The 20,063-nt window shown below is 35.2% G+C and overlaps 1 protein-coding gene across 2 annotated transcripts in view; it reads right to left on the bottom strand.

The window, feature by feature from the left end:
* The window catches only part of cdk14 (cyclin dependent kinase 14), a 223,299-nt gene that overhangs the window by 47,501 nt on the left and 155,735 nt on the right, over positions 1-20,063 (bottom strand). For both annotated transcript variants that reach the window (XM_067411200.1, XM_067411208.1), the window contains exons 11-13: positions 17,331-17,394; positions 8,585-8,633; positions 4,180-4,319 (exon numbers count right to left, since the gene is read on the bottom strand). In XM_067411200.1, coding sequence (XP_067267301.1) covers positions 4,180-4,319; positions 8,585-8,633; positions 17,331-17,394 — 253 coding nt within the window. The remainder of the gene's footprint in view (positions 1-4,179; positions 4,320-8,584; positions 8,634-17,330; positions 17,395-20,063) is intronic.

Raw genomic sequence — 20,063 nt, 5'->3', positions numbered from 1 at the left:
GATATAAACAACCATTATTGAAGATCTTACACCAAAACTTGAGTGTTATCTGTCATGCTCTCACTGTAACGGTTTCATAGTGATGAACTCAAAACATCACAGATGTGTATGTCACTTCAGAAAGACTAAGAGATGCAGAATGCTTCAAAGGAAATGCCATATATGTATGCATGCATGCTGTTTACTGCATATTGCACAATATGTAGTGTATACTATTGATTAAAACTAGTGTGCAATCAACATCTGAACAGTTATTTGTGACAGATGTCATGTGACCTTGCTAATTACATCCATGTGTGTGTGTATATATATATATACAGTCAAACCAAAATTTTTTCAGACACCTTGAACATTTCATTCATTAATACAGTTTATTCACTATAGTTTAAAAAATGGTAATAAAATATGACAAGATCTCAGAGTTAAACTCTTATTATGTCAACACTTAAGCAAAACATGATCAGGTCAAAGAGTCTGAATAATTTTTGGTTCCAAATTTTTTATCAATTTTACTGGTAGTCCACTGTATGAAGAATTTTTGGGTATAATATGTCAGTTTACTTTATTTTGCTATCCTCACTTACATAAATGAACTATAGTGTCCTGTACCTACTAGTAAAAATATATCAAAAATATAAAAAATGTCTGAATAATTTTTGGTTTGACTGAATATATATAAATTCTTCATATATATATATATATATATGTTTGTATACACATACACAGAAAGAAAGGGGCTTTTCATTATGCTTGCTATGTTGTTTCTTACTAGCACAAGAACTATGCGCAAAAGTAAAAATGATACTTGCTATAACAAACATCACTAATCAAGATAAAAAAATAGAAATAAACACTTCAGCGCTTGCCATTTCATTTAATAAACGTCATAAATCCTGCTGCATTTCCCGTATCAATCAAAGCCCAAGCTGAAATGTTAATTACTCGTCCAGCCTCCCCCAACAGCTACCGTTCTCTTTTGTGATTGAACCGCAAGCGTATATGAAACAACAGAATTAATTTTCCCTTCATTCTTCTGCTTCAAAAGCGGCGCTGCGCTCTGTGCGTCAAAGATCCGCCTCCACGGCAGAGTCCCGCCTTCCTCCCGCACGGCCGCCAGCAAACAACCTGCTGTGAGCTGATAACAGGATTAATTCAGCTCCGACTCCTAATCTGTGAAATTAAAAACCTCATTCTCATATTCAAATGACTCGACCGACGCTTGTCTTCCGCAAATGCCCGTTTTCTGTTGCGCACATAACATGTGTAGGACTTAATGTGCCTATGCTACAGTTTTGTCTGTCTACTAACAGAGGCCTAAAAGAAGATCAGCGGCTGTGGAGGGTCTCGTGTGTGGATTATAGCTACGTGTCACATTAGATATGACAAAAGGCCTTGAGCTCTTCTAAAAACCAAAACCAGCCTGAATGACCCGAATCATCAGCAGCAGCTCAATGTTTCTTGTGTGTTGAACACAAATGCTTCATTAAAGTTGGCATGAAATGAAAGTTGCAATCTTTTCTTGCCTATTGTGACGTATATCTGAGTGAAACAACTTCTCGAACAAGAAAAAAATATAGGCTGGGGCTTGATTTTGTTAATGGGAAATTGATTTGATGGTTGTGGTTTGCTATTGGTAGATTTCATTTGAGTGACAGGTTGCCCTGCCCTCATGCAGTGCTGTAATGTAACAAAGTAATAATACTTCATTACAGTATTTTTTGGGAGAATTTTTTATATTTCTGTCAACTTCTACTTTTACTCCACTACATTTCCTAAATACAATGTATACTTTTACTCCGATACATTTTCCCAAAGCATTTTCGTTACTTACTACAAAATAAAGTTGGAAGAACACAGACTGCAAGCAAGCATGTGCAAACAAGTGCTCGCACAACCACGGTTGATCTTATCTTTCCGGGTTTGCGTCCATTGCTGGAGTGGCTGAGAAGTGTGCGCTGTCATTATACAGTATGAGAGCGGCCTCTAGAGGCGAAATAAAAACTATCACTGATGCCTCATAGAGTTTGTTTTGACACGTGACGTGAGGCTGCGCGCTGCAAATATAACAGCCAATATCCTAGTAATATGCATGCTAATAAGCAACTAGTTAATATTGAGAACTGGACCCTAAACTAAAGTTTACCCAGATTACATATAATCAGTTACTACTCAGCACTGTCTATCCTCATGTTTAGTAACATCACAAACCACCGCTACTAGTTAAAAAGCATACCTTTGTTTTCACTCATTTTTATCAGATTTGCTTGAGCAGTTTCTTTGTTTCAGGCACATTTGTTTCTGTAAGACTCTGAAATTTGAAACTTTGTAACAATTTGAAAAACATGCATTAACCAATCAGAATCAAGAATTCAACACTGCTGACAATAACCAATTCCCATGTATTTGTGTTTTGCAAATCAAAAAAATATATATAAATAAATAAATTAAAAAAAGTGTCAGTCTCTTGGTCTTCAGGGTAAAGTGAAGCACGGAGAAACCGAGAACATAACACAGCAGAAACATGGGATGACTGTTCAATCTTTGTGTATTACCATCAGAGAGATCACCATCACCACAATGAGCTCAAATTGAACGCCGTTTGGTATTCAGTTCCAGACACGCATTGATAAGACAGCATGTTTAACAGTAATAGATAGCGGGAACAGACAGAGAGCATAAAATACTGATGAAAGAAGGCAGTAGATGAAACACTAGAGGAAAACACTAAGACTGTGTTCAGGATGGAATTGAAACTGCCTACTGCGCAGTATACACTGACATTTGTGCTTTAAACAAGCAAAATAATGAAAACTACAACTACATATTGCACAGTATGCACCGGACACTGGATGCTATTTTAAAAATATAAAATACATGTAACATATATATATATATATATATATATATATATATATATATATATATACATATACATATATAAAACATGTGAAAGTGAGCAGTATGCACACAGTCATATATAATGAAAAGGAGAAATAAAGACTTAAAAGTTTGATTTAAAAAATGGATTAAAACAAAAATGAAATTGGTTATTTAATGTTTTAAGGCCCTGACACACCAAGCCGACTGTTGGACTTCGACCAGCATAGGGTTGTTGAGCGTGAGCCGGCCCAGTTTTTGTGGTGTGTTCTGCACCGTTGGCACTAGTTGGACATCGTCAGGGGTATTTTAACCGATTGAACACGTTGAATCGGCGTCCGCCGACGTTGAGAACTCTGATCGGCTGTTCAGCTTAAACTATTCAGTGCACAAGAATAAAGACGAAAGTGATGAAAGCAAGCAAAGAAGTCAAGACGGCACTGAATTTTACTTCATCTTACCCAAGCATTCCACTGCACGAATATATTCATAACAACATGAGCCATGATCAGTGTTATAGATATTTAAAATGGTTCTGCTTTGTTTACAGTTTGTATATCAGCAATCCTAATTTTGGTTTTTCTTTTTGAATGACGAATATAGACTATTGATACCCGCTGATATAGATAGTTATTTTCATGTGCAGAACACACGTTAATTGACAGTCGCCTGTTTTTCTTTTGTTGTGTTCAAGTGCAGCTTTTAAGCCCAGACACAGCCGACGTGAGGCGGCGACACAATCAGCTTTCGTCACCGCTAGTTCTTTGACATCAGCTTGGTGTCACGGCCTTTAAACAGGCATAATAATGAATAGGAAAAATAAAGACAAAAATCTTAAAGGGAAAGTTCACCCAAAAATGAAAATTATCCCATGTCATATACACATAGGATGTCTTGAGGGTGAGTAAATCATGGGATAATTTTCATTTTTTGGTGAACTACCTCTTTAACATTAAAATAATTAAATAACATAAAATGAATAAAGTATTAAATAAATTAATTATTAAATTAAGTTTGATTTTAAAATGGAATGATACAAATATGACATTCGTTATTTAAAACTTGATATAGGCATAATAACGAAAAGGCGAAAGAATGAAAGAATGAATGAATGAATGTTCGATATTACAAATGAAAAAATATATATATTTATATGAAAAACAGCATACAGTATTGTGTGCAGTGTGCTCTGATTAAGTTCCATTCATGCACACTGCTAAATTAGTACGAGAACTATAGTAGTGTGTGATTGTGAGCTCAGTGAGGCAGTGATGTGATGTGATGTGATGTGAGTTGACTGACTGTCAGGCAGCTCCCAGAGTCTCGGGGGCAGATGGCTGAAGTATTCGTGGTGGAGGGCCGCCTGGGCGGAGAGCCGGTTCTTTGGGAAGCACTGGAGAAATCTGGAAGCCAGCTCTTCAGCATGATCTACATAACCCAGCCTGCCAACACACACAGATATAAACACACAGATGACTACAGTGCCAAGATCACCACACACACACACACACGCTCACTGCTCGCATCTCCAGCTCAGTCTCTCTGTCAGCTTCACTCCCGCTGACGTGCGGCTGGAAAAATGTTTGTTGACTTTTTTGGAGTGGAAAATGCAAAGCGAGTTTTCACCCACAAACGTCCTCTAAACTGCAAAGACAAAGACCAACACAAACACACCCGCAGATCCTGCACTGCAGTACAGATAAACACACAAACACACAGCAGATCTTCAGAAGCTGAGCTCTCAGTGAGAGTGCACATGTGCTGTGGTCAGTAAATGAAACCAAGTTACTGGTAATGATTTTAGGATTGCAAAACTTACATGAATGTTGCAGAACATTTGCAGAATCTGTGTATGTGAATGGGAATAATTTTAACAAAATAAGAGATTTACATACTTTTTATATATATGTACATATAGTAAGTAAGTAAGTTAAGCAGTACGTTTTGGAAGATCATTTTTAGTCCAACTCTGCAAGACGGACATTTCAGGATAAGAGATGGACTAAAAGTGAACTCCCACACCTTACTGCCAGATTCTGGAAGATAAATTCTTCAAACAGTGGTACAAGAGGATGTGGTGCTGGTCCTTCAAGAGTCACTCTCAAGCTGTCCATCTATAAGGCCTATAAAAACCCAGTCTTCATGTATTTTATAACACTTCAGCTTGTGATTCTTATTAAGAGCGGGTCATTTTTTTTAGGATTCTTTAGCTAATCTAAGTCTCTGAGATCCTGACACCTCACACTTCTGAAGACTCCAGGTAGGTTTCAGTACTGGGAAATGGTGGCGCTAGAGACTAAAGGGTTCCTGATGGTTTCACACTTAATTCTTCACCTTAATTCTTAATTATTTTGCAGTTAACGTGTCTTTTCTTCTCCAGCCGTTTTTGTATGACCCCGCTGACCCAATGAGCATTTCACTGTCCAATGGTCATGCCTTAACTTTGTAATTTCTAGTATTACATCCTTCTCATGAGTATTTAATAATTTTTGACTTTTCAGTCTGAGTTAAATCTCTTTTTTGGCTCATTTTATCTGTAAAAGAAAACCTGCCTAATAATTCTGCACACCTGAATATAGGGCATTTTTAATTTCCAGTCTTCATGAACAATTATATATCAATTATAAATTATTAAAAACAATATTAATAGTAGTTATTAAGATTGATGTGGATTGGAATTGGTAAAATGTGCTTGGGAAAAAAAATATGATCAGAAAATCAACTTGCCTAATAATTCTGCACACAGTGTATATATATAAATAATTTTATATATTATATTAATTTATTTATTTGAAATAAATTATTACTTTTATTCATCAAGGATGCATTAAATTGATCAAACGTGACAGTATAAAGTTATAAAGTTTCAAAAAAACAAACAAATTCCATTTCAAAAAAAAAAAAAAAAAAAAAAAAAAGCATTTATCAAAAAATACTGGAAAAAAAATGTCTCACAGTTTCCACTAAAATATTAAGCAGAACAACGGTTTTCAACATTCATAATAATCAGAAATTTTACTGTATTTTTTTGATAAAATAAATGCAGCTTTTTTTAACACACACACACACAAAAATCTTACAGGCACTTTTCAACAGCATCATAAATTCAGAATTTCTGTGCATAAATCTGTATTATTTCACAGACAAAACAGAAAAAAACTATGTGGAATATACTGTACAGTTCCAATCATGGATATCTATACGTGCGTCAAATAAAACCCTAAAAGATTCACGTTTTAGCTCAATGACTGTTTTGGAAGTGCAAGTTAGTTAAAATGACAGTTAACGTCTTATATCTAGACATCTCATCAGTAACACATCTGCTCTGATGACTCACTCATTTGAAGGATATTCTATCACTCTACTGAGGTTTGATTCTGTCACATTAAAGTAAAGTTACAGGATTGACTGTTCGTTTTGCATTTGCATGTTGTGAAGTGTGTTTTTGGGCCTAAGGCTGAATGTGTGTGTGTGTGATGACTGAACTCCTGAACTATCACACACTACAACCAATGAGAAACCAAATGTAAAAAATTACAAATGTATGCAGATAATTAGGCCTCTGCAGCATTAACACATTAAAGAAACATGAAGGTTTCTTAGAGTTTCTGTCCACCAGCAGCGCTTTCAGCACTTTAAAATAAGAGCGTGTGTGAAACGAGCTTGTGTACGAGTATCTGTGTGATTAGACGGAAAAATCTATAGGCTTCTGTTTGCATCTGAAGTTCTTCATTCGTGTTCTCGCTCTCGCAGCTGCTGGTGTTTCTTCTGCTGGTTCAGATGTGGGTTAATCGAATGAGATCAGAAACCTCACAAAACTTCATCTGATTATGAGGAAAAGACCAAGGTCATTAGAGTTTTACATTTATTTTTCATTTTAACTTTAATCATATTTTTTCATGATTAAGCTTCAGCTGAGATGTAACTTGTTTTAATGGTTTTGACTGTTTCCTTGTTCAGGACCTGATGCAATTCAAAAGTTTTGGGTCAGTTTGCTTATTTTCTTTCTTTTTTTTTTTTTTGAGAAGAAATGGTAACACTTTACAATAAGGTCCCATTAGTTAACATCAGTTAATTCTTTAACAAACATTAAAGGTGCTGTAGAACGCTTTTTAAAAGATGTAATATAAGTCTAAGGTGTCCCCTGAATGTGTCTGTGAAGTTTCAGCTCAAAATACCCCATAGATTTTTTTTAAATTAATTTTTTTAACTGCCTATTTTGGGGCATCATTAAATATGCGCGATTCTGGCTGCTGCCCCTTTAAATCGTCGTGCTCCCCGCCCCGAGCTTGCGACTGCCTTAAACATCATAAACCAAGTTCACACAGCTAATATAACCCTCAAAATGGATCTTTACAAAGTGTTCGTCATGCATACTGCATGCATGCTTCGGATCTTGTGAGTACAGTATTTATTTGGATGTTTACATTTGATTCTGAATGAGTTTGATAGTGCTCCGTGGCTAAAGCTAACATTACACACTGTTGGAGAGATTTATAAAGAATGAAGTTGTGTTTATGAATTATACAGACTGCAAGTGTTTAAAAAATGAAAATAGCGACGAATCTTGTCTCCGTGAATACAGTAAGAAAACGAAACATCTAGATAGACAATTTACAAATATCACTAAAAATATCATGTAATCATGGATCATGTCAGTTATTATTGCTCCATCTGCCATTTTTCGCTATTGTCCTTGCTTGCTTACCTAGTCTGATGATTCAGCTGTGCACAGATCCAGACGTTAATACTGGCTGCCCTTGTCTAATGCCTTGAACATGAGCTGGCATATGCAAATATTGGGGGCGTACATATTAATGATCCCAACTGTTACGTAACAGTCAGTGTTATGTTGAGATTCGCCTGTTCTTCAGAGGTCTTTTAAACAAATGAGATTTATATAAGAAGGAGAAAACAATGATGTTTGAGACTCACTGTATGTCATTTTCATGTACTGAACTCTTGTTATTCAACTATGCCGAGGTATCAACTTTAGTTAATAAAATACAGTTGTTCATTGTTTGTTCATGTCAGCTCAGGTCCATTAAATAATATTAAAAGACATTTTACTATAAATAACGTATTAGTAAATGTTGAAATTAACATTAATGAAGATTAATAAATGCTTTAGTATTGTTGTTAGTTCATTTTGTAGTTTAGTAATGTTAACAAATGAAACTTTATTGTAAAGTGTTACCAAATAATTTTTACAAATTTGTCACACAGGAGGACTATTGAAGTAAACTAGAGTCTTTCATAGCTCTCACTGATGCTTCAATTAAGGATCAACCTCGTCTCAGATGTTTCTCCTAAAAATGTGAGTTTAAAAGCTATTAAAATAATGTGATGAGAAATGAATTTGATGAGGAATGTTTGAGATTTCTGATTCTCAACTGAATTGATTTTGATTCGACTGAGCACAGTTTGAAGCGTTGGTAAGATCTTTGCTAAAACACTAGAAGTGAGATCACTTTTCAGGAGAAACATATGAGAAGTGGGTGATTTAATCAAAAGTCTCCATTTAAGGTCACTGCCATCTAGGAGATATAACTGAGATATTAAAAAGAACTCAGTTGATTTGTGATAGCATATGGTGAGAAACTGTAACATTACAGCATTTAAAACACACTTTACCATTCACACAAAAGAAAAATCTGTGCAAAAAGCTGTACAAAAATACATAATAAAAATAGCTGGGTTCACTTACTTATTCCAGGCTTGTCTGAGTTTCTTGGGACTGTAGACAGTGAAACGATCTGCAGATGAGAGACAAACGACAGATGAAGAACTCAGATACATATCTAATATTTATTTGATCCAAAAATACAGTAAAAACCAAAATATTGTGAAATAATATTACAATCTAAAATAACTGTTTTCTATATGAATATATGTTAAAATGTAATTTATTTCTGTGATGCAAAGCTGAATTTTCAGCATAATCTTCAGTGTCACATGATCCTTCAGAAATCATTCTAATATGATGATTTGCTGCTCAAGAAACATTTATTTTTATTTTTAATGTTGACAACAGTTGAGCTGCTTCAAATTTTTGTGGAAACTGTGATACGTTTTTTTCTTTGATTCTTTGATAAATAGAAATTTCAAAAGAACAGCATTTTAACCTTTAATTAACATTTTGATCTTTTAAAATATTATAAATGTCTTTACTGGCACTTTTGATCAATTTAACGTGTCCTTGTGGAATAAAAATATTAATTTATTAAAAAAAATAATAAATAAAACTGTTACTGACCCCACGACCCAACGACTGTCAGTGTGACAAATAAAAGAGTCAAGAAAGATATGATATTCTGCACAGCTGATATTCTTCCTGGATATTATAATAATATTATGAATTAGATTTTATTGTTCTATTTTCCATTTTAGTTAAAGTTTTAGTAATTTTGTTATGTATTTTGTCATTTTATTAGGTTTTCTTATTTCTATATAGTTTTATTTTTTTATTTCAGATTTAGTTATTTAACCAAATGCTGTCTTGTCAACTAACTGAAATAACATTATTGAATTTCAGGTGTAGTTTATTTTATTTCAAATAACAAAAATGTTTTTTATGGCTTTAGTTTTAGTTAACTATAATAACCCCTAATAGTATTCTATTAATACAGAAAATGTACATACTGCACATAGTAATCATCCTCTATACTCCAGAAACAGCAGTATGTTAGTATGTTACACAGTCTCTTTGTTCCACATGTCGATTCATTAGTTTGGCCTCCTGCGGACTGGATCAACACACACCGTCCGCTCGGGCATTCAGGTATGAAGCATGTCAGTACACACACACACACACACACACACACACACACACAAACGCTGATCGCATTTCTAATCAATGCTCCTTATATAAATCCCAGCAGCTCCATGACCTGCAATTAAACATCCCAAACCCCACAACCAATCGCTAACTCTTCATCAGAGTAAGTATTCAATAACGGCACAGTGGAAGCAGGGAACGGCATATTTACATAGCAGAAAACACTGTGATCAGGTCTCATACAGTATTATTTGACATAAAACAGCCGTCTCAGCTGGTTATAGTGCAGAAGCAAAGTAAACACTGCCCTCTGCTGCTACAACACTAAACTACACCAATGATATTACTAGCTGATATAATATATCAGCCTCTTAAGAAGACCAACACCTATGAAGAGACGGCGCCAACTCCCGCGAGGATCATCTGGATCAACATGCACATTCCCAAATTTCTATATATCCTAATTATTGTTAATATGTAATTCATTTTTCCAGGAGCTCATTGCTTCTACCTTCAGTTAAACTGCTAACAGTGATTGTAAATTAACTGCCTAAATTATTACATTATTTGCTAACTACATTCTTTAAATTGTAATGTTGACATGCATTCTCTGTAAAGCTGCTTTGAAATTATATGTATTGTGAAAAGCGCTATACAAATAAATGTGAATTGAACTGAATTGAATATAAGGCACAATACTAAAGGCAAAAACATGCACTGGTCAATTTTGCTTCAAAAACATGTCTTCTTAAAATACACATTTAAGTGTTATCTCTGAAGGAGTGAAATCTCCACTTCTCAACAGCACTTACAAACACCAAACTATAGTTTGTAATACAAACTATGTTTGCAATTCTTACTGTAATAAATAAAATGGGAAAGTATGGTGATGTCTATTAATCTATCAATTGTTTTACCCTGTAGTGTCAAGCCATTATGACTTTCAAAATGCAATAAGGTTTTATTAAACAAATGCACACACTATAGTAACAACTCAGATGTAAAATGGCTGTTCAGCATCTACTGAAGCCAAATCACAAAATAACAACCTTTTACCTTTATTGAGTAAATGTAATGGTGAGACTGCAGACTAACAGGGTGTTTTAAAAGATCAGTTGATGGGTTTAACTGAGATTTACTGTCTGCGAGGCTTCACTGGGACGTTCAGTGTTTTATTAAGGTCACCTTGAGGAACTGAAGGACTGAATTGCAGTTCACTGTGTGGGTCACACTGAATTAATTCCCGAATCTCCCCACAAGATGGCGTCTGCAGCTGAATCATCCATCCATTCATTTTCTAAACCATTGGTCCAGTCCCAGATAGCATGGTGACATTAATACAATATTGAGTTTTGATCCAAACTATCATTTGGTTGAGACATTTCAATGTTTAAAGTGTTTTGGATCAACATCAAAGCCGTCAGCACACATGGGTGGAGACAGTGACATTGAACTAACAGTGATTTGTAGTTGATGACCACAAAATTCTGCAAGTCTGTATCTCTGCAGAACACAATCAGTGGGGCGTTTTCAAACCAAGATGGGCTTTTACCTGATTTTCTCTACTCCACTGAGGGCTTGGTTTAGGGGTGGGCCTTCATATTTTTAGCAAGTCTGTTGAAGAACGGTTGAAAAACATCCATTGTAGTTTAAAATTGGCCATTGATTGGTAAATGCCAATTTTGGTTTTGCATGTGCACTTCTCAGTAGTCTAATCAATTCCTCCTCATTAGAGAGAAAACACAGGTGTGTCCTATACTGTTTGTTGAACCACCTGATTTCTCTGGGTTTCAAACAATGGTGCATCTTTCTTATAGAGGGTATGCACGTGACGTCACCGTCGACCGTTAGGACTGCAGTTACACACGCTAAGTAGCAAAAGACTGAGCGGCAGCATTGGTTTTCAGCATGAATGTCGCGAAAAACACACAAAACACATTCAAAACGGGAAAGAGCTTTGCGGCTGACTGTATAAATAGATTTGACACAAACCCTGAGGTATATATTTAAAAACTAGAGAAAGCAACAGAAAAAGAAGCAAATGAATCACTGCAATTCAGAAACAGCTGGACTCCAGCAGGGAAACATGGATTTGCAGTTATCATTTTGTGTCGAATTGTTGGATTTTGAGGTAAAGTAATACCTTATATATTGTATTGTTATATATCATGTTGACGACATCAATATTTTCCATCATATAATATGCATAATTGGGTGTTTTTAAATAAACAACACTGTCAAAAACTATACTATAAAACTATATATGTTTTAGGGCTGGACAATATGACGATATAACATTGATATAAGTGATTAAGCAGATTTAAACCTACCGATATTGTAGTTATATAAAATATTCATAGCCAGATTTGCTTTATGTATTTCCCCTGCATCAAATCAGGCACATATAAATGTCATTTGCATTTGATTAATTGTTACTGAATCTAATAAGATATATTTATTTAAAAAGTTATTAAAGTGTTTGAATAAACCATGCATTTTCTAAATTCTAAAAAAAAGTGCATGCATCTTGCTTAGTAATATTTGTCTTCTTTCCTTTAATAGGAATGAAGGCAGATGAGGATGGACAATACACACACACACACACACACACACACACATATAATATTATTTATATATATATATATATATATATATATATATATATATATATATATATATATATATATATATATATATATATATATATATATATATATATATATATATATATATATAGTCGGTATAGTCGATAGGATTTTCACCTGGGACTTGATGCTATCCTGTGCCTGATCTCCTTCTCCCTCATTACTTCTTAATCAGGTAATCGTTCATATTCCAGAATCTGAATTAAATTTGAGGAATGTAACTAATCTCCATTCTGTTTAGCCTGTTTCCACTGAATCAAAAAAACAAAAAACAAACTACACCTTGTGTTTGACTGACTGACATCGCTATGTTGTGATATTTAAACAGATTTAGGTCTACATAAGGTGAATCTGCAGCTTTAAAGACATTTTCATAAAAAAAAAAAAAACCTAAGCTCTTTTATTATACAAGATAAACTTGTTACATGAATGCTATGTAGTTTCACAGAAAATGAACTGAGATTTAAAGGTGCTCTTTTCGTCGACTGAGAAACCAAAGACCGTTAGTGAGTTTTTGAAATGAGCGCATGCGTAAGAACAGCCCCCTCCTTCACAGCTCATTTCGAGGGAACACCTCCCAAAACTCATTCACAAGTGTTGGAACACGAGTGTTTACCACCAGCATTCGCTGTGTCGTGTTAGTGGATTCATTATGTTGGACTCACCGCAGGTAACTCATAATCTGCAGTTGTTACTCCTGACAAAAACATCGCATACGGCACCTGTGGAAAGTTACTCTTACAAGGAATGTCATGGCAGTGATTGACAAGCCAGAGGGCCAATCATTTACGCAATGATCATGTAAATGATTGGCTGATGTTTTTAAGGCCCTACCTCGTGCATAGATGATGTATATTAATATTATTCCTTTCAGTGCACCTAATTAATAGTCTTTTATCAGTTAGTAAAGACAGTTTCAAGTGATATTGCAAAAATGTATAAAACAAAACATCCTCTGTAGTACCTTTAAGTAACGGCCATAGATCAGAGGTGTTTATTCCTTTTCATGAGGAGTTTAGCTCCAACACACCTGCCTGAAAGTTTTCATTGATCCTAATGACCTTGATAAGCTCGGTCTGTGGCCTGTTGCATGAAGCGAGTTGAACAAACTGAGTTTCAGAGTAGGTTTGGAGTTGACAAATCCAGATAAATCCAACCAACTGTTGCACAACGCTTGGCTGGTGTGTTAAATTAGGGCTGGAAATAAACTTGGGTGGAAGGATTGGCCACATTCCCATAGTGTAATTGAAGTGTTGATAAATAGATTAAATATACATAATTTAACAGTGTTATAAATATAGTTACAATATTCTGTGTTTAGCCATTTAATTATGTTGTGTATAGCATATTAACATTGTTGAATGTGACTGTATGTATGACAACTGTTTTGACTACACTGTAAAAAATTACCGTGATTTTAACAGTAAAAGACTGTAAAAATGCTGCTGTGAAAAACTGTTAATTGGTTTACAGAAAGTTTCCGTACTATATACGGTGAATAACTTTAATAGATCTAACGGTACATTTAATGTAATTTTACAGTAAAATACCGTTAAATTCACAGTTTTTGAAAGTGAAAAATAACAATTCATTGTAAAATTTACAGTGAAAAACCGTAAATTGACATTCCCACAATTCCCTGCGTGACACTTCACATTTGATATATTTTCGCTTAAATAACTCTGTTTCTTCTTAGTTTTTCTCATTTTTTCTAATCAGTTATGTACATTAGGGTTTTATGTTACATATAATGTTGTTAAATTAATGTTTATTGCATTTTTAAAATTGCATGCATGTTACCATGATGGTGTTTAGTGTGTGTGTGAATGACACTTTGTGCTCCTTCTATATGTTAGTATTGTCCTCCTCAGCTTGTGGAAAATCTGCTTGTGATGAACTTTGATTCATCATGTGACTCTCATCACCACTGTGTTTGGTGATTGTCAGTGTATTATAAAGATACAAAACAGATATTAGTACTTCATTAGGTTGGTAAATTAATATTATATCAGTCAATGAAATATGTTATTTTACCGTAAATTTTACTGGGATTTTTTTTACAGTGTACTGAAATCCAATGTTAAATATACATATTTAAAATGTAAAATTCACATGTAACTCCGTAAGTGTGTTTACGGTTTGATGTCATTTTTACAGTATTGTTCTGGTAACCACAGTTGCCGGTATTTTTCCATAGAAACAACGGGATTTTTTTTACAGTGTAGCTCTTAAGTAACATCATGCTTTCTTTTTCAGATTTCAGAGAACCCAAAGGAGAAGAGGCAGTAGTCTGATGCAAGCCAGAGTTTTAAAACTTGAGCCACTGACTTCTGCAAGTAATGTTATTTTTAAAGGTTGTAGTGCTTTTGTCCTTTTTGCCCCACTCTTAAAGAATCTCTTTGTCATTGATTGTGTTAAACTGTCAAATAAAAGAAACGGACTCAACTGCTGGAAAGGTGTCATTTGTTTTAAAAGGTTTTCCCAAAACTTTTAAATGGTCAGTAATTTGTTGACGTACCACTGAAGTGTAGCTGTTGTTTGGAACATTATTTTATGTTGACATTCAGTAAAATCAACATAACATTAACACTGATCATACAATATTACTAATGATTATTTTGTTAATTCCAATATTGATTCAACATCAGTGATGTAATCAATCATAGTGATTCAATAGCATTATCATTGATTTTTTTTGCTCACCATTGTTTCAACATTAAATGCGGATGCAAACGTGATATTCAACCAACATAATTCATAATGTTGATTCAATGATTTTTTGGTGAAATCTCAACATTGTTTAAACATTAACTGAGGGTGCAAAAGTGACGTTGAAAAAATATCACTTTGTAATGTTGAATCAATAACATTACTCTGATTGATTTGAGGTTGAAATCTCAACATTTCTTCAACATTAACTGAGGGTGCAAGAATGATACTGAAGCAACATCCATTTGTAACGTTAATTCAATGCAAATAGCGTTGACGCATCAACACATTGTTTCAATGATTACATGCTATCTGGGGTGTGGCAACAGCGAAATATTATACAGGTATACATCTTTTTTAATTGACATCGGAGGTAAAATTTGATCGCAACGGTCATTAATCGGCTGTCGGTGAACATGTAAACTAGCGATCAAAGACTTCAGATTTTAGCCTAGGATTATAGGAATCTTTAAAGGGGTACTTCACCCCTGGAAAGATGAATGTGTATTTAAAATTGGTCATTTATGTAGTAGAAATGTGAAATTATTTATTGAATTTGGAGCTTTCTAGACTGAGAAAAGGCAGAAAATGTATTTTTCACTAATGTGGATGAAAGACAACAACTCCCAGAATGCACTTGTTTTGCTGCCCCTGCGAGGCCACGCCCAAACCACGCCTATCGGTTACAGGCGGCATTACCAGGAAAATTCAAACAACTAGGCTTGCTCTGTTACATATTAATTCTATAAATCGTGAGTTAGTTCATACATTTACAGCAAAATGGTGCTAAATTGCTTTGTACCTGGATGTACACCCAAAACCAGGAAAGGACAAGTAAGTTTCCATCATTTTCCGATTAAGTTAAAGATTTGGAGCGACGTAAACAGTGGCTGCGGGCCATCAAAAATCTGAAGTTTGGAGATTACACAGTTATAGAAAACCTAAAAAAATGCAGAATATGTAGTCTCCATTTCAAGCACGAGGACTACGAACCAAATATCTTTACAATGAAGAGAACCATTCTGAAGGACACCGCGATACCATCTATATTCACTTTCCCAGAGGACGAACAGCCTGGGCATCTGGTACTAAGCGTATTCGCTTAGGTAAGACTCGCTGATACTAGACTGATAACACAGTAGCCTATATGTAGTGTTGTAGGTAGCAGTAAAACTGCAAACTTAGCAAAGTAACGTTAGATAGACAATTACATATAAGTTGCATATAAGTTGACTGTTATCAAAGTAAAGCGTCTGTTCTGTAAAACTGAGTTTATTTATCTATTTATGCTAACGTTACCACAAAAGCCTGTTGCTGTATTGGTTGAGATGACTGCAGAGACCGATAAATTTGCGAGATGAACCACTGATGTAGTGCAGAAAAAATAAAGTTAATTACTGTAAGCTTAAAAATATAATTGACACCCACTTTTGATAAAATCTTTGATCTATGTCCGTGAGTAACCTCAAACGCGCATATGAATGTGCGTGGTGAAAAAATGCGGAACTACCTGCTATTACTGGCTGTAGTTTTAAGCCTCTGGCCAAAAAAGCCTCCGATGACGCAAAATGACGATTTTTGCGCTTTTTTACAGAATAAAAATGCACAAATCTCTCATCTCGGGCTGATATAAAGGGGGAAAGCACCCTAATTCGAAAATACTAGTGGTATTCTACTAATACAAAGCTTAATGCTAAATCCTGAAGTAACCCTTTAAGGATTCTCAGAATTGGTCTCAAATGACCAAATCGTGGCCAAAATCGTACAGTGTGAACCCGCCTTTAGTCAGCTGTTAGATTAGATCGATTACACTAGCTAGATTCACTCGAAACATAGCATGCTGAGGACACCTGCTGGCTAAAGCTGTATAAATGCACCAACAAAAACATGTTGTACACTTTGAAACCGCAGCGTGTGAGCTTAGAATAAACAGAACATTATTGTTCATTGGTGTGGACGCAAATTTAGTTATTGTTCTTGGTGTGAACGGCCTTGAGACATGAACAGCTCTTTATCATCTGAACATTGGCGTAACGGTTTATTCCAGAACATTCCTCAAATCCTGGAAGCACACCAACACTACACAAGTCTTGCTAATAAAACACAAATTAATTGCAAAAAATATTTCCAAAACCAATATGGCTGAAGTCTCAATGGTCTCATATCTGTGGTTTGTCTCGTCTGTGTGGTTTGCTGTGGCTGTGAGTGTTAATGAGCTCCCAGAGGTCGTCTGCTGGCACACGGAGGGAGGACGATACGGGAAGCGTTGTCAAGGGCGCGTCAGTGTGTGTCATTTACAGTCAGATGAACAGGGAGTTTACCTGGTTTGAAGTGCGGGAGAGAGTGAACACCTGGCCACGTCTCCTCCGAGGGCGTCCCCAAAACCTGCACAGACAGACAGAGAAGACAAAGAAAACTAGTTAAAGGGCAGAGCGCAGACATCCATCCCAGAGGGTTTTCCTGGACACCAGCAGAGCGGGACATTTAATTCACATGACTGCTCAAAGGCATTGAACATTTTTAATGTGAATAAACAAGTTTATTATGCACAAGTGTGTGTGTGTGTTTAGAGCAGCAGTGCTGGAGGACAGCGGGGGCTTTTTGAAGTCTGAAGCTTGTAAAGAGCATGACTCGATTAAACACACACTGTAATTACAGCCGTCAGACTCAATGAGCCGAACCGCTGAGACGAGCGGCAGAGAGAGAGATCACGTGCGCAGATGAGACCACAAAGAACACGAATTATCAGAATTATTTTAATTATCAGGTGCTTTTCACCATACTTTCATTCTCCTACACATACAGTAGGTGTTTTTAGTACTCCAGATTTGTTAACATTATCTGAAGAACAATTAAAATGGTGCTTGACTGTGCAAAACACAGTTTGGCTGGTTTCCAGGATGTTGCTATTCAGTTGCTAGGGTCTTCTGGGTGGTTGCTAGGTTGTTCTGTGTGGTTTGTGGTGTGATGTAAAGTCTGTAGATGTGTCTCAGGTTCCTCCTTCAATGTGTGTCTAATATGGGATTTTATTATTATTTTTTTTACCTGGTGAAAATGTTGATCACTTAGTAACGTAGCAGCACATCTCTCCTAAAAAGCACACATGATTTGAGGAATCATTCATGTCTGGAGCACAAATTACGCAGGACAATGCTCACACTCAGTAATGACTTGGAAAATACGACGGATCAATCTGTCCAGCAGGGGGCAGTATTGAATTTTGTTCAGTTTGATGAAGCGTAAATCTGTCTTTATAAGAACTTTTATTTCAAGAAAAAACATGAGTGCTGAATATCATCTGGCCACACGTTAATTAGTGTAGGTTTAACTTAATTATGTTTGTGCTGTTTTAGAAGCTTGATGAGTAATAATTCAATTTGCACAGAATGCAAAACAACTTAATAGTATGTAAACAACCAAAGACAACAGCAGCATTTATCATACGTAATCCATGATGGCCCACGATAATACACATTAACAAAAAATATATAGACTAAACTATGTATATATATATATATATACAGTATACAGTACAGTCCAAAAGTTTGGAACCACTAAGATTTTTAATGTTTTTAAAAGAAGTTTCTTCTGCTCACCAAGGCTACATTTATTTAATTAAAAATACAGTAAAAAACAGTAATATTGTGAAATAGTATTACAATTTAAAATAACTGTGTACTATTTAAATATATTTGACAAAGTAATTTATTCCTGTGATGCAAAGCTGAATTTTCAGCATCGTTACTCCAGTCTTCAGTGTCACATGATCCTTCAGAAATCATTCTAATATGCTGATTTGCTGCTCAGTAAACATTTATGATTATTATTAATGTTAAAAACAGTTGTGTAATTTTTTTTTTCAGGATGCCTTGATGAATAGAAAGTTCAAAAGAACAGCATTTATCTGAAATACAAAGCTTCTGTAGCATTATACACTACCGTTCAAAAGTTTGGGGTCAGTAAGAATTTTTATTTTTATTTTTTTGAAAAGAAATTAAAGAAATTAATACTTTTATTCAGCAAGGATGCATTAAATCAATCAAAAGTGGCAGTAAAGACATTTATAATGTTACAAAAGATTAGATTTCAGATAAACACTGTTCTTTTGAACTTTCTATTCATCAAATAATCCTGAAAAAAAAAATATTATACACAAATATTTTGTACAATTGTACACATTAGATGTTTCTTGAGCAGCAGATCAGCATATTAGAATGATTTCTGAAGGATCATGTGACACTGAAGACTGGAGTAACGATGCTGAAAATTCAGCTTTGATCACAGGAATAAATTACTTTGTCAAATATATTCAAATAGAAAACAGTTATTTTAAATTGTAATAATATTTCACAATATTACTGTTTTTACTGTATTTTTAATTAAATAAATTTAGCCTTGGTGAGCAGACAAAACTTCTTTTAAAAATCTTAGTGGTTCCAAACTTTTGGACTGTACTGTATATATAGTTGAATAAATAAAAGTTTGAATAGCGTTTAGATTGCTATTCTGTTCATGTTCTGTATGGCATGCTTCTGTTCATCTACATCTGTTATTCTGCTCTATATCTAAGCTTTAGCTGACCTCCTTCAGAAACAAAGACATGAGAAATGCCCTGCGTCCCTGCGATCAGACCGCTTTCACAGTCATGTACCTCTATGATGAGAAATCTCTCTGACAAACTGAGTCGAGTGTTCAGAAATCTCACAGGAGCCGGCTTCAGCGCTGGAAAAACAGAAAACGGTCTCTCTCTTTCTGCCCGTCTGTCTCTCTGTGTCTGTCCATCATGCTCTCAGAGAGCAAGACCCTTAAAACAACCTCCACTCGGGAGCAAAAGCAATCTGGAGAGAAATTTGTCTTCTATATTGAACACACATTGGGGGGAAAGATCGAGCCCTGGACATCAAACATCAAGCACATGAATCTCTGAGAGCAGGTCACCTTGACATGACCACCGACACAGACAGGTTCAGTCCGGATCACATCTGTTTGGGACACACTGAAACACACCAGTGAATCCTTAAAGAAACAAAGTCAACATGCAATCAAAACTCGCT

Source organism: Chanodichthys erythropterus, chromosome 2 (assembly GCF_024489055.1).
Source record: "Chanodichthys erythropterus isolate Z2021 chromosome 2, ASM2448905v1, whole genome shotgun sequence".
NCBI lineage: Eukaryota > Metazoa > Chordata > Actinopteri > Cypriniformes > Xenocyprididae > Chanodichthys > Chanodichthys erythropterus.
The sequence above is the reverse complement of the archived record's forward strand: the minus strand, read 5'-3'. Positions and strand labels throughout refer to the sequence as shown.